General features: G+C 42.3%; 1 protein-coding gene across 4 annotated transcripts in view; it reads right to left on the bottom strand.

Moving 5' to 3' along the window:
* LOC146798818 (potassium channel subfamily K member 1-like) overlaps positions 1-8,781 on the bottom strand; it is a 49,480-nt gene extending 40,699 nt beyond the window's left edge. Inside the window, exon 1 of one of the 4 annotated variants that reach the window (XM_085626138.1) lies at positions 8,344-8,781. In XM_085626138.1, the coding sequence (XP_085482264.1) occupies positions 8,344-8,656 (313 nt within the window). In that variant the 5' untranslated portion in view covers positions 8,657-8,781. The remainder of the gene's footprint in view (positions 1-8,343) is intronic. The other 3 variants (XM_085626139.1, XM_085626140.1, XM_085626137.1) reach the window with 3 other exon arrangements.
* Between the last annotated feature and the right edge of the window lie 5,388 nt (positions 8,782-14,169).

Genomic DNA, 14,169 nt, shown 5'->3' with positions numbered 1-14,169 from the left:
GGACAAATAACAACATTAGCAACATTAATGGGCAAACAGAATTCATCACACCGCTACTGCAAGCGCTGCAAACATCAACAGCCACCTTGATAATGCAGTCAAATAAACTGGACATACAAATAGATCTAATAAACATCATCGCATCATATATAGCTGGAATAAATACGAAACTTGATAACCTAACCAATTTAATTAAAAAGAGTACAATCAATTTATTCTCCACAGGAACCATCCTGCACATGTGGGCCAATACTAGATAAATTAAGTTACCTACCAACAATGCTAGAACAGATACTTAGTCTGAACAAGCGCTTGGTTACTCCGGCTATTAACTTAGAAATTGCTCAAATAAAACAATCAGAGGTAATCACAAGTCAGATTCAACCACAGGTACCTATAAATTTCAACTTCCCATTGCTGTGCCGGCGAAACACACAAGAACTAAGCAAGTCGCAGGCCTCCAGAAAATACTCAACTTCAACGGAAACAGAGGTCTGCCTCTCAACATCATTTAAAGATCCCACGAACGTGGAGTTACTGAGTAAACCCTCAGTTGACATAGGAAAGCGGGAAGAAAACACTAGGATCTACAAAGTGGCAGACGATGGGGTTAGCTATAACAAGCCTGAAATACATGTCATAACCACCCCAACGAGACCGCAGTCACAAGAAGTTAAGAAGGAAGTAGGTAAAAGGTAGGGTCATTGCAGAGGAAAACTTAAAATCTTCAAAGGTACGAGTTGCATCGAAGTCAGAAACCCCGTTGAATGCTCAAAAATCGACACTGGAAATAGTAGTAAGTAGGTAAATAAATAATACAAATAATAGAATATTTGCGCCTGCGGAAGTAAATACATATGTAGGGAAAGGGGACCTAATATCTTCACCTTAACAGCCAATAAAAAGAAGTGACAGATCAGAAGTACTTCAAAACCCAATACAACGACATACTGCAACAAAGCAAACAAGTGCTGCTCGTCTCATGGCCAACTACGTTTTTGTATTCCAAATCAAGTTAAACCTCATTCGAAGAACTGCGAGGACAAGGACATAAAAAGGGGAATAGCACAAAGTATTCAGGTAACTCAACAGATAATATGGACACCAGAATATGAAACGCAGGGCAGTCACGACATCTTGAATAGAAGCAATATTTTGAGACTTACGGCTGAAATCCTGGAACTAAAGAACATACAATCGTCAGACCTTGTAGCAGTCCAGTTTCTTCCAGGGAACAACAAAACAACTAAACAACAAACACTAACCACATGGCAGATGCCAGAGTTAGCACACTTAATATTAAACAGTTCTAATCGATTTTCAGCCTGGGGTATACAAATATCAGCACCTACTATACCCAGTTACCCATTTCCCTTGAAAGAAATTCAAACGCACCAAACCAAAAGGAAAGTAAATCAGATGGCAGTACCTACACAGGTGTATTCAATTTTACAAAACGCAAAAAGCAAGGAGTGCTACAGTCCAGACCCCAAATAGATAAGACAAACATCCACACATGGAGACTGACTCAAATTCATACCAATGGAATTGGCTTCCCAGCATACTTAGTAATAAGAGGAGCGACTGACAAAAGAAAGATATGGTGGTTAGCTCTGAATGTGGTGCTATACACATGCTAACCTGGAATATAGTTGGGGCAAGGCAACTACTTGAGGAGGGCTTTCTGCTTAAAGAGTGGGCAAATTGTGATATAATAACCCTGTAAGAGACATGGTCTTAAGAAGAACTCCCGATAGCAGGCTTCATTGACTACACAGCAGCAGCAGAAAAATTTAAGAAATTGGCCATGCAATAGGTGGATTGACAGTCTACGTATCCACAGCTCTAGAAATTACAACAGAACAGTTGAAATCTCCTGATCCTAGCATACAACTGTTAAATTCTCAGACTAATACTCAGGTAAAAAAAAAGTACAATAATATTAATAAATTATTACACACAACCGAAGTTTCGAAATAAAAAGGAGAAAAATGCTTTCCTAACTGAAACAATATCAAGTCTATGTTGTGCCGAGCACACATGGAATCTAATAGTGACAGGAGATTTTAATTCTAACCTGACATTCAGGCCGGATGAAGATGAAATCTTGACAGCAGATAATACGTACTGGTGTGTTCAACAGCAATCTCAAGCTGGGATGAATTGCGTGGACCATATTGGACAGCAATTAGCAACAGACCTTGAATATCAAGGCATGCGAGGGCTAAATGGAAGAACGGAAGAAGACCGCCTGCCAAAAAAAACATACTATGGCCCAAGGGCACAAAAGATACTTGATTTTAAAATCATAACTCTTCCTCTAATGCCATTACTGGCCCGTTTTTTTCATAGAGTATACCACATTGAGCGATCACTCACTGCAACACATCATATTTAATCTAAACGTGGCACGATTTCAGTCTACTAGTATACCAGAAGGCCAAATCAACTCAACAAATTTAATCCGCCTTAAATGGACAAACATAACTAAAACAGATTGGTTCTCAATAATAAAAGATCTCCTGGCTGAATTGGCAATTGAACCTATGAATAGGATCCAAGCCTGGTCTCTCTTTTTAAACAAATTAACAACAAAAATGAAAGCACCCCTAGTGAAGGTTAAAAGACACGATCCAACTAAAGACTTATCAAACGATCTTCAAGACCTAAAAAGGGACCCAAAAAGAACTCACAGGAAGTTGCAATCACAAAATACCGAAGGGATAAAGTGGGCGATATTTTGACAATCAAGAAAACAATACAAAAAGAGGATTTCGGAATTTAAAAAAGTGAAAACGGAAAGCTTGGTCCAAATTAATTTATAGCGCAAGGCATCCAAACTCGAATACATTTTGGCAGAAGATAAATCAACTAACCAGGCATCGAAACATCCTAATGTCAAACGCTCAGGAGCAGGAATGGGTCAACTTTCTCACAGAGAAATTTAAACAGAAGTCGCCTAGCGTTCAGCTGAAACGATCTTAAACAGATATTCCAAATAAGTCACAATTCCTGGACGTAGGTGACTGTCAATCACTACCAATGTGCACGATTCAGTCACCAGTGCAAGAATTAGTCCCATTAATAAATCCTTCCCATTATAGAACAGAGGACATAATAAATCTAATAAATAAAGGCAAAAGCAATGGGGCTCCTGGCCTGGATGGTATCCCGCAAGCCACTTACAAATAGGACTAGGAATACTGGACTATACATCTAGAGAAGCTTTATGCTGATGTTGAGATCAACAATTAAATTCCTGACAGTTGGCAGGAATCAATTATAACCCCTATTTATAAAGGAGGAGATAGAACTAAACCTTCAAACTACAGGCTAATTGCCCTACAGGATGTTGAAGCTAAATATTTTGCCTCACTAATCCTTGAAGATCTGGTCAACTGGTCAGGGGAATGCAATTTGATCCCAAAAAACCAAACAGGATTCAGAAAGGAGATTGAAACTATTTCTAAAATTCTGTCAATCTCACTGATAGTAGAAAAATGTTAGAACAAGAAACAGGATCTGCACCTTTGTTTCATAGACCTAAAAGCTGCATTTGATAGCGTGGACCAGAAACTATTGTGGGCAAAATTAAAAGCCTGGGACATACCGGAGAGCATCTTAAGGGGTCTGCTGTTATTTTATACAAATACTTGGGTTCGAGTGAAACATGGAGATGGTGCTAGAATCTCAAGAAAAGTGTATACTACCATGGGCCTGAAACAGGGGTGTGTGCTGGCCTCACACCTGTTCAACCTATTCATATCAGACCTATCTGGAAAGCTTGATAGAATTAATTCACATTCACAGTATTTAGGTAAGCTACAACTCTCGCACCTTGCCTATGCAGACGACATTGTTCTCTTGAGTCTAACCAAGGTTGGTTTGTCCAAGCTTTTAACCTAACTCTCTAAATTTCTGTCCATAAATAAGCTGCAACTTAATACATCCAAAACCAAGACAATGCTTCTTACCAACCGACTAGCCCCACAATACACCACCCGGCTAGAAGGCAAACTATTGGAGAATGTATACAGCTACAAGTATTTAGGATATTATATAGATGACAAGTTATCCCTTTGTGATCAGAAAAACTACATGACACAGCGAGCAGGGGCCTTAACATTCGCCTTTAGGTCATTGGCAAAGAAACTGGGGGGAACCATCACTAAGGCCGCTCCTGTCGACCACATAAGCCAAAACACTGCCAACCTTATCTTATGCTAGCGTCATTATGCATGGGAAGGATTCGGAGATTCTTAATAACCTAATAAGTATTTATAAAAAAGGTTCTTCAGCTCCCCATGACCGCCTCGCCAGCGCAGATGCGCCTAGAATTCGGGCTACACTGGATAAAGTCATATTTGCGCATAGGCGGCCAAATTAGTCTTTTGCGGTGCGTCTTATAAAATTTACAGGAGGAAAAAGATGTGTAAATTTGATTGAGGAGAGGAGCCATCACACGGACATGGTGGAAGATCTGCTATAGAGTAAATACCAGCTGGGAAAGAAAGCATACCAGGAATGAGATTCAAATCGAACCTTACTAGGATAAATCGGTGGCGTGGGTTGGTCACAAAGCATAAATATCCCACGGCGCCTTCCTGTTCAATGGAGCTCTACAGATATAATTTTACGAGCGTTTTTGAGCAATTTAACTTCGATCGCTCCAGTATCCTATGATTTATAAAAAAAATATCTTTTAACTTCTTTTTTCAATACTGTGATACAGGTTGAAGGAGATGTAAATAGTTGGCCTAAGCAGAGAGAGGTGAGGCTGTTTTTAATATATAATAACCATGGGATCTTTAGTGCATGATTGAAAGTGAGGCGGTCTTCTATTAGTCTTTGAGTGTGGTTTACTTTCGTTCTTCTCCACATGGAGTGCCATAACAATATGGGTGCCAACCTAATTATGTCATTGATTTAAGGGACATCCAGTTCGGTGTGGCATAAAAAATTAGAGCAACTCGCTGGAAGGCCAATGAGTCTTTTCCAAAAGGAGTTTTCAATGGTCTGGAGAGAATGGGCGTTGGTATATCCCCATATTCCTGCCCCATAAATTGCCACTGATATTGACTTTGCAGAATAAACCTTTTTGATCATATCAAGAGGCTTTGCGCCCAATTTCTTTGTAAAGGGATTAAGTGCTATAATGCTTTTTTCCAGTGCTAGGCCTCTTTATGATCATGTTTGACCAAGATAGCTGCCTCTCAAAGGTTATTCCGAGATACGAAAAGGTGTCAGTGTGTGCCAATTTCCGTCCTTCTATATAAAAAAAACGTGGAGGCCTCTTCTCTCTGCATCCAGTTTTTAAAACAAGAGACTTTGCCTCATTTGTTTTTAGGTCTAGGCTACTCATATAGTTTACATGAATCCCTAACAGTTGTTGTAAGGCTCGGCCAGTACGAGCTATCAAGACAGCATTGTCTCTATATAGCAGAATTGGGGTGCGTATGTTCCTAATTAATGGGACGTCCGGGGTGGAATTCAACAGAGGTGCTTCTACTTCATTCGTGTAGATAGCAAAAAAGGAATGGGGCAAGAACACACCCCTGACGGACCCCCCTCAGAATTGGAACAATCTAGAGCACTTCCCCTGGTTTCCATAGCGCACAGTTGCCGATGCTGAGGAATAAAGCTGTCTGATGATGCTGGTTATTGCATCGTCTATACCCATTTCTGCCATTATTTCTCAAAGGCGGTGATGGGTTACGCAGTCAAATGCTGCTGAGAGGTCCATAAATGCCAAATATAGTTTCGCCTGCTTTGCTTTAATATACTTAGCCATTAGTAGGGTCAGGTTGAGACTTTGATCCTGGGTGCCACTCCCCTTTTTAAACCCGTATTGCACCGGGATCAAGATATTATCAGTGGCCCATTCCTCTAGTCCATTAATTAGGACACAACCCATCAATTTGGCAGTACTATCTAATAAGGAGATTGGCCGATAGTTTTTAGGCTGGGCTTTTTCTCCCTTTTTATGGATAGCGATTATGATAGACCTCTTCCACGAATCAGGTGGGCCCACTGTAGCTATTACATTAAAAACATTAGTGAGCACTGGCCCCCACAGATCGGGATGTTCCATAAAAAGGTCTACGGGATGCCATCTGGGCCAGGGGCTCTATTAGTTGAGGACTGCGAGAGGGCCAATCTAATTTCCTGTAAGTTAAAACACAATGACAGGTTAGTAGGGAGGCTATTTAATGGCAGCTGGCCAACCATCTCCTCCGTATGAGAGTTTAAATAGAAGAAAAAAAGTGCGATCCAAGAATGCTCGTCCACATGGCACGCGGTGCTCGGATCTTCCAAAGGTTTAAGGAATGGGGCGTTAATAATTCGCCAAAAATCCCATGAGATTTTTGAGAGAGCCGCTTGATGAAGTTTCTCCCAGGCATCTACCTTAAGGGTGTTAGTCCGTTGCTTCCTCGCCTCTGAATAACGAGGCCGTATGGTCATAACCAGTGATGCGTCCCTTGGGGTAGCTCTAAGTGCTAGATGTAAATTAGAAAGGGCCTTCATGCGGGACTGGTCAAACCATTTGGGGTCTGGCTTGTTAGAAGTTCCTCTTTCCCTAGTTATTAACTTTCTTGCCTCTGCCACTATCTTTTCAAAGGCTGTTAATGTCCATATTGGGCCAGGGATTACTGCCAGACAAGTCATCATATCGTCACAGCTCTTACCAACCACTCCTGCAATAAATTTCTCTTTATATATCATTTCCCATTTTAGAAATATCCAATTTTTCCTTGTTATTGCTGGGTTGATATGTCTTATCTACTCAATAGGGGTACCTCCCCATACCAAGTTGGCAATTAGAGCGTAATGGTCGCTAAAACCATATGGCATAATTGCAATATTGTAGATAAGTTTACACAGGGATGAAGAAGTCAATAAATAATCTAGAGTTGAACCCGGTCTGGTCGATTCAAAGGTATGTTTTACTGACCCGGAGCCCGGGTCAATTGGATTCATAATTTCCAGGTCATTGATGAAAAATAGCCTGGCACTAAATAAAGCAACAACATTTCATTTGCTTCTATTTGACAAAGGCATCTTCTCCCAAAGATCTCACACATGGACAGTGATCAACAACTACAAATTCCTTAAACCGGCGGCCTATCTAGATTTTACATTCTCTATCCACATAAAAAGACAACTAATGGCATTGCAGTTCGGGAAGTTCCCTACTCCGGCTGATGCACCGCACTGGAAGCACTTGGAGACAAAAGAATGCCGTCTTTGCGGCAGTGAAAAGGAAGATTTTATTCATCTCGTATGTCACTGGAAGAAAATGCAACCAGCGCAAATCACTTTCTTAAGGAGAGCGTTCTTGGATAGAGGAATAAGCTAGTGTAGAACTGCCATCATTAGAGGATTGGATCCAACCGACCTCCAAATGAATTGTAAATTGATAACGTTTTTACGCACTCATGATCAAGCACTTTGATAACTTTAACAGGGGATGAAAGCTGGGATGAAAGCTACTCCCACATGAGGAGGAGACGATACAGGCGGTCATCTTGGATTATCTGAATGAACAAAGTAGGCCTACCTTTAGTTGTATTGCCAGTACAATTTGTTAGTTACGGGACTAAGAGACTTACAGATGTAACTCATGGCCAGATAGGAAGTAAATAATAGACTGATGCTGATAATGTTTACTTCTATGACATGCATTTTATTGGCATCATTGTATGTTTAGCTAATAAAACAAGGAAGTAAGAGCAATAGTGATACGTGTACACACTGATTTTATACTGCTGTTTTTTGCACGCTTTATGATGATTTTTTATATTGTAAAATGTTAACTTGTTTTAAATTTTTGACTGAAGGATGTTGTATGTAAAATTGTTATGGTTTTAACTAACTATAAATAATAATAATTGTTAACCCACACTGAGTTGTATTCTGGTATTTGTGCTTTTGCCATCATACCCTCCAGACCACAAGTTATCAGAACGCAAAAGACAAACAAACACCTAAACCGACCGCATGGGAGACATCTCAATTCAGGACACTTTTTTTCCCGAGTCCTTGACATCAGTTGCGTTAGTTTAATATAGGTGCCCAAAGACTGCAAACCCCAGAATTGTCAAGGTGCAAAGGAGGCGTTTTGGAACGCCAATGTGGCACCAGCGTTCCATTCTGTACACACTGGAAACCATAATTATATTTTTGGTTCACGCCTCTCATTCGGGTGACCTTCATTTAGCGAACTCTGGTACATGTAGTAAAAAGAGTACACGCCCTCTGATCTGCTGCCTATTTCGACAAGTCTGCTATAAAAGCGGGCACAATTATAACGTATATTAATCTTTTACGCGGCCCTAATTGTACCTATCGTGGTAACCGTGGTGCTGACGAAGAAGAATGACGACGCCAGGTCCCAATGCACACCCTCCGTGACGTTGCGCAGCACCGACACCCCAATGTTGCGGGCCTCCAGCACCTGCGCCAGAAACGGCTCCAGTTCGTCCGCGGTCACGCAGACATGCTCGGTGAGGAAGGCTTTGCGAGCGGCGGTGAGGGCACTCCGTAAATCGTCCTCGCGAGGCTGCTCCATCACCGACAAGACCCATGCCCCGGCCATCAGAAACAAGCAGTAGGCGACCAGAATTAAGCAATAGAGCAGGCTAGGGTGGGGAGCCATAGCTCTGTCGGTGACGCACTCCTCTGCACACCGGGCTAGCACAAGGACTGCCCCGCCCAGGGCGCCATCTTTTCAAAGCGGAGTAAAAAGTCCCAGTCTAGTACTCTAACAAACATTAGAGGACTTATAAGTCAAAGCTGGACTATTTAATAGGCGTGCTTGTACATCAGGTCCATTAATGAGTTAAGGCCCCCTTGTAAACACTGGAGCAATTTAGGCACCATTAGCTCCAATCCGAGCAGGCGCGCAACACCCATTGGACTCAAAGGGCTTCAGCCCCCCCCCCCCCCCCCGTCGTGTGTGGCAGCCCGGGCTGAGACACCTTCCCGGGCAAAAAAGCAGCCGCACCCGAGCACTATACAGGTCTTTAAAAGACCATTTGCATGTTAATGAGGCCTTGCTGTTGTTTCACCCCTTCTAAGAGCCCCTGCAGCTCCACTCTGCCAATTGCTTAAAGTTCAGCCCCCCCCCCCCGAAATTTTTGCTCAGCCCCCCCGAAATTTGGCTCTAGTTGCGCCTCTGAATCCGAGCGAGGCAAATTAAAAGTGTCCCCTCCTCCTGAGGCCAGTATGTTGAGTATGGTGTAGTTACGCTGTGTTACACCAAAATCCGTTCTTTATAGAACTACTGAAGTAAGTGCTATTTAAAAAATATGTGTTTATGATTATATGACTGGATGCACCTATATGCCTTGCATTCTTTTAGTAAACCACAGCGATAAAAACGACCGCAGTTCCCCTTAAATTCAGTCTCCTTTTTGCAGTTGCTAGGTGAGTGGGAATGCATGTGGATCCATTGTTTAGCGCCCTGGGAGCAAGGCAAGATTCATAATTGACCGTGGATCTGACATAGAAATCCTTAATTGCACAGCTTGCTTAGTCCTAGTAATTGCATTACCCCAAGTTTGTCTCTTCCTTTGATTGATTACTGATTGCGAGGCTACTGTGCCTTGCAGACAATCGCATACTGTTGTGAAATAAAGACCCCACTCACACTCACCGCATCTTGTTTTAGCTGAGTCAAGCCTTCCACAACACAGTTAGTCTTGTCCTGTTTTTTAATTAAGCAAAGCAAGGGACAAACTCCGGGCAATGCAATTACCGGTAACTAATTCGAACATTACCGCCTTGCTTTGCTTAATTATTGATTGCGATATAGCAAGCAATAAGAAGACCAGGACAACCGACTCACCGTGCTAAAAAAAAAGACCTTTTATTCAGAATCTGGTTATGTTCAATTCACTTTATAGGTGTGAGAACATTTAACCCCAAAACGCCCTGTACCTCCATCACTCTGTAATGTTTCACACAAAGATAGAGGGGGTGGCCCATGTTGCATCTCTACATATTTCTGACGAGCCCTGCACTTCTGCAAGGGAAGAAGACAAGCCCCTTGACCTTCCCTCAATTCCTGCTGGAAGAGGAACACCAGCCTCCCTATAAGCCAAGGCAATTAAGGAGCACACCCATCTAATCACCATCACCCTCTAACTTGAGTATAATCAGAGCAGTGATCAGGAGGGAGGGAAAGGACAAGGGGAGGGAGTTGTTCAAGAGGCCACGCCCTATTTATCCTCATTGCCACTGTCAGAAGAAACGAGGCAGGGCTAAGCTAAGCTTTATTAGGACTTATGTCTCTCTTTTCCTCCTCAACGTGACCAGGAACCATAAAATTAAGGGAAATGTGTGAGTTTAGGGAGGGGGGAGGGGGGGTGCATATAGGAGGCCCTTTGGCCAGCGCAAGAAACAGCATCCTGGGCCACGATTCTGTCTTCCTTGTCAATGAAGAGAAGCACAGAAAAAGAGCATGGAGTTTTGTGGCAAACAAACATAGAACTGGACACCTCCACCTCTGGCAGATCAAGGAAAGCACTAGCTGACTCAGGCAGAGTTCTTTAAAGGTAGGATCTTTCTGCTCAACCTGTCTGCACTCTTATTCACTGCACTCTGGATGAAGACTGCCACTAAGGATATGATTTGGTCTTGAGCCCACAAAAACATCTGATCAGAAATACTCGAGTGGATGGGACACCTCAAACCACCCTGCCTATTTCTGATTTCAGCATATTGTTGCCTATTCTGACAACTACTGCCTTGCTCAGGAGAAGATGATTGAGAGAGTGATGAATGTCTGTTAGATTTCCTCCAGTTGGAAGACCTTATCTGCTGAGTAAAGGGCCAGTGGCCCTGAATATAATTGGGACCTATCCATGACCCCCCAGCTGTTTGAACATGAATGTAAATAACACACCTGGAAGCTGAGGGGATATTGAATTTCATTTAGAATGTTTGAAGGAAACATCCATCAAAAGAACTCAGTCCTGATTTCCTGGTTTATCAGAATTGTCAAGCTCAGATTCTGGCACGGCAGGGACTTGTGTTTGAGAAACTGTCTCATTTACCTGTTCAAGCGGAATCTGGCCCACAGAACCAGAAAGATGGCTGCCTCTAGGTCTCCTTGCATGTGTAACCAAGAGGCCTCTGTTATATTGTCTACTTTCATGAGATGAGCAATATGACTCTGGGTCTTCAGAACTCTCTTCTCAGGCAAAGTTACCTTTCCTTCGATGGTTCTGAACCTGGCTTTGATGAAAACCCGGTCCTTTCACCAGAGACTTTTGTTGGTTTAGACAAAAAAAGACACTTTTTACCCTCCTCTTTGTCATCTCCATGATGGCAATGAAGCCAGCCAATCATCGATGTAGGGAAGTATAGACACTCCCTCCTGGTGATGAACAGCCATCAAGAGTGCAAGTACCTTGGTAAATACCCATGCAAAGTTACCTTTCCTTCGATGGTTCTGCTAGAGCAGGAATCAGTTTAAATAAGTGAATAATGAGAAATATTATTAAGTGTTAAAGACTTTATTTTCAAAATTTAAATTATTCAGGTCTCAAGAAATCTACTCGCCCACTCTGTATGACAAATGAGAGTTTCTCAGGGCAAGCTATTTTTAGGGCCTACTGCCCCAATCTGGCAACAGAGCTTCAGCTGGGAAAGAAGGTGTGTTCTTTTTATTTAGAAAGGGCATGAGCAATAAAGACGCCATTAATCTTTGTTTACTTTGTTACATTTGCTGTTCATTCGAAGATAGGGGTCAAATGTCTTCTAAATTGACGCATTCTTTATCGGGGAGATTGGTGTTTACTTTTCTTTCTTGGACAGCAAAGTTAGTTTTGTAAAGTGAACTGTTTTTGACAACTGGGCAGGCACACAAAATGTAAATAGCTTGTAAATGATATGTATAAATATTTCAAAATATATTTCTGTAATTAGTAAAGCACTTTTTTCTAAGTGCCTTATGAGTTTGGTGGTCTGCTGGACACTAAACACATGCTGGCGGTGCTGCTACCGCTGCACCGGTGGTACGACCTCCCTATTACAAGTACGCGCTCGGACTGCCATGGCACCGCTGCTGCCCCCAGTGAGCCTGCCATGAAAAGTGTGCTGGTAAGTAAAATAGAGGGCCCTACAGCTCTCCCAGTTGCCTCTGCGCCAGGGGATGCATGCAGTGGGCACATGTTGTGTCCCCTGTATGCATGCACCCCCAGTTCCTGCAGGACATGGACTTGACAGCCCATGTCCTGCAGAAACATGCAATGGCATCCCCATTGCGGTGCCTTGCTAAGGTTCATTTATGAGCCTTAGGACTGCAGCTCCGCGGGCCAGCTGCCGCAAGACTGCCCGACCTGGATTCCAGTCGGAATCCAGCGGGCAGTGTCAATATGGCTTTGGCGGTGTGGCAGCGGGGCGCTGGCATGGCGGCCCCCTGCCAAACCCCGCCAAAGTCATAATAAGGCCCTAAGTCTGAAGTGAGATGGAAAGAAAGATTTAAATAGGATCAAACCAAATCAGAATGCTTTACTTGGTAATGTGCAAATATTAAATATTTGCTGAAACCTGGGAAAGTATGTGGCAGACACGCTGAACTCAAATATTTTAAGGTGCTCTTGTATGTCATAATGAAGAAAAAGGAAACATGGTGAGACAAAATATTTATAACACAAAATAACCTTAGGTCTATGTACGCACAACAGCAAAGCTGAGCACATTTTTGTCTCATAGAATCTCCTCGGGGGCGAGATCCCTTTTAGGAACAATACTGACCACTCATTTTACTCTTTGTATATAATTGACCCTACACAATGTTTTAGCCCGAAATGTGATGGATTCACTAACACAGTAGCCTTTTGAGTCAATGTCTACACTGAGTTGCCATCTTGGGTGACACATGACCTTATTTGTTTTCTTGCAGAGCGGGGCCCTCTTCCCTGAGCTGGTGCCAGGTAGAGGTGTGGCTACTTATCCTATACTTAAGGGTAAGTTATCTACAGTTACTTAGAAGAAGTCTTCTTCTCAGTATGAAGATGTTTATATACCAATACAGGTATGGGAAGGGATATAGATTTAATTCTTTCAATTGAGCACGTACGAGCATTGCTGTGTGTTTTGACTTGTTGCATTTTTGTTTCCCCTACCTTTTTTGTCTTACAAATACAGATAGTTCCAGTAATACTAAGACACAAAACCTTGGATTACTGGCTTTGTATACTTTATTTTCTTACACTTTGTATTAGCAGCAGCTTAATTTTCCACCTGGTCCTGAAGAAAGCCGGGATACTTTTTTAGATCGTATTGGCTGAAACATGTTGACCGTTTTCTCAAATTGAGCAGTTTATAGTTTACACTGCTCACTGCACTGCTTTTTAACCCTACCAGTGCGAGCAAGTGAATAAAGCTTTGTGTTTTTGCTGACACCAGGTAGTTTAAAACTCACATTTTCACTCACCTTCTCATTTTTTGTTGCGCTGCGTCCCCACCCTACCAGATACTTTACATATGGGATTTTAGCATCCATTGCAACATTGCACGATTCCAAAAAACATCCCTGAGCTCCTTCCCCTCAGTGAGGGAGTTGTAGCCCTCAGTGGGACTAGGTATTCCCACTGGGAGGAGAAACCCGTATGATGAAGCATGCCACCATAGGTGGGTGAGGGTATTCGTCCTAAAAGGGATCTCTCCCCCGAGGAGATTCTATGAGACAAAAATTTGCTCAGCTTTGCTGTCGTACGTACATAGACTCAAGGTTATTTTGTGTTATAATTGTGTTGGAAAAGGGGTTATATTTCCTTGCAGGTCCTCAAACTCCCTCCCTTGGACCCTCTCCTCCTGTCTTTCGTGTTATGAGATAAAATATTTGCCTAGGATCACACAATTTGAGACGAGTTTCTGGGTCAGCTCATGACAGGTAGGCCGAGTAGATTATTCAAGTCACAAGACCTGTAGGTCTGGTAAAATGTTTCAGCTTTTTCGAGGCCTCATATATCTTTATTAGTCTTTAATTTATTTATTAGCAATAATCAATCTTTTACAGAATTGCTATGAGAAAATTGGTTAATTCAATGTAAAAACAAGTGCATTAAGCGTGTTCCATAAAGGAAGAAATCCCTGTTCCAAAAAACAGGACAGAAATAAGGTGCCCACAAACACTTCAAAGTCGAAAGAGAGTGAGAT

The sequence above is a fragment of the Triturus cristatus genome, chromosome 9 (genome assembly GCF_964204655.1).
Source record: "Triturus cristatus chromosome 9, aTriCri1.1, whole genome shotgun sequence".
Taxonomy (NCBI): domain Eukaryota; kingdom Metazoa; phylum Chordata; class Amphibia; order Caudata; family Salamandridae; genus Triturus; species Triturus cristatus.
Note: the sequence above shows the minus strand (reverse complement) of the source record. Positions and strands in the feature narration are given on the sequence as shown.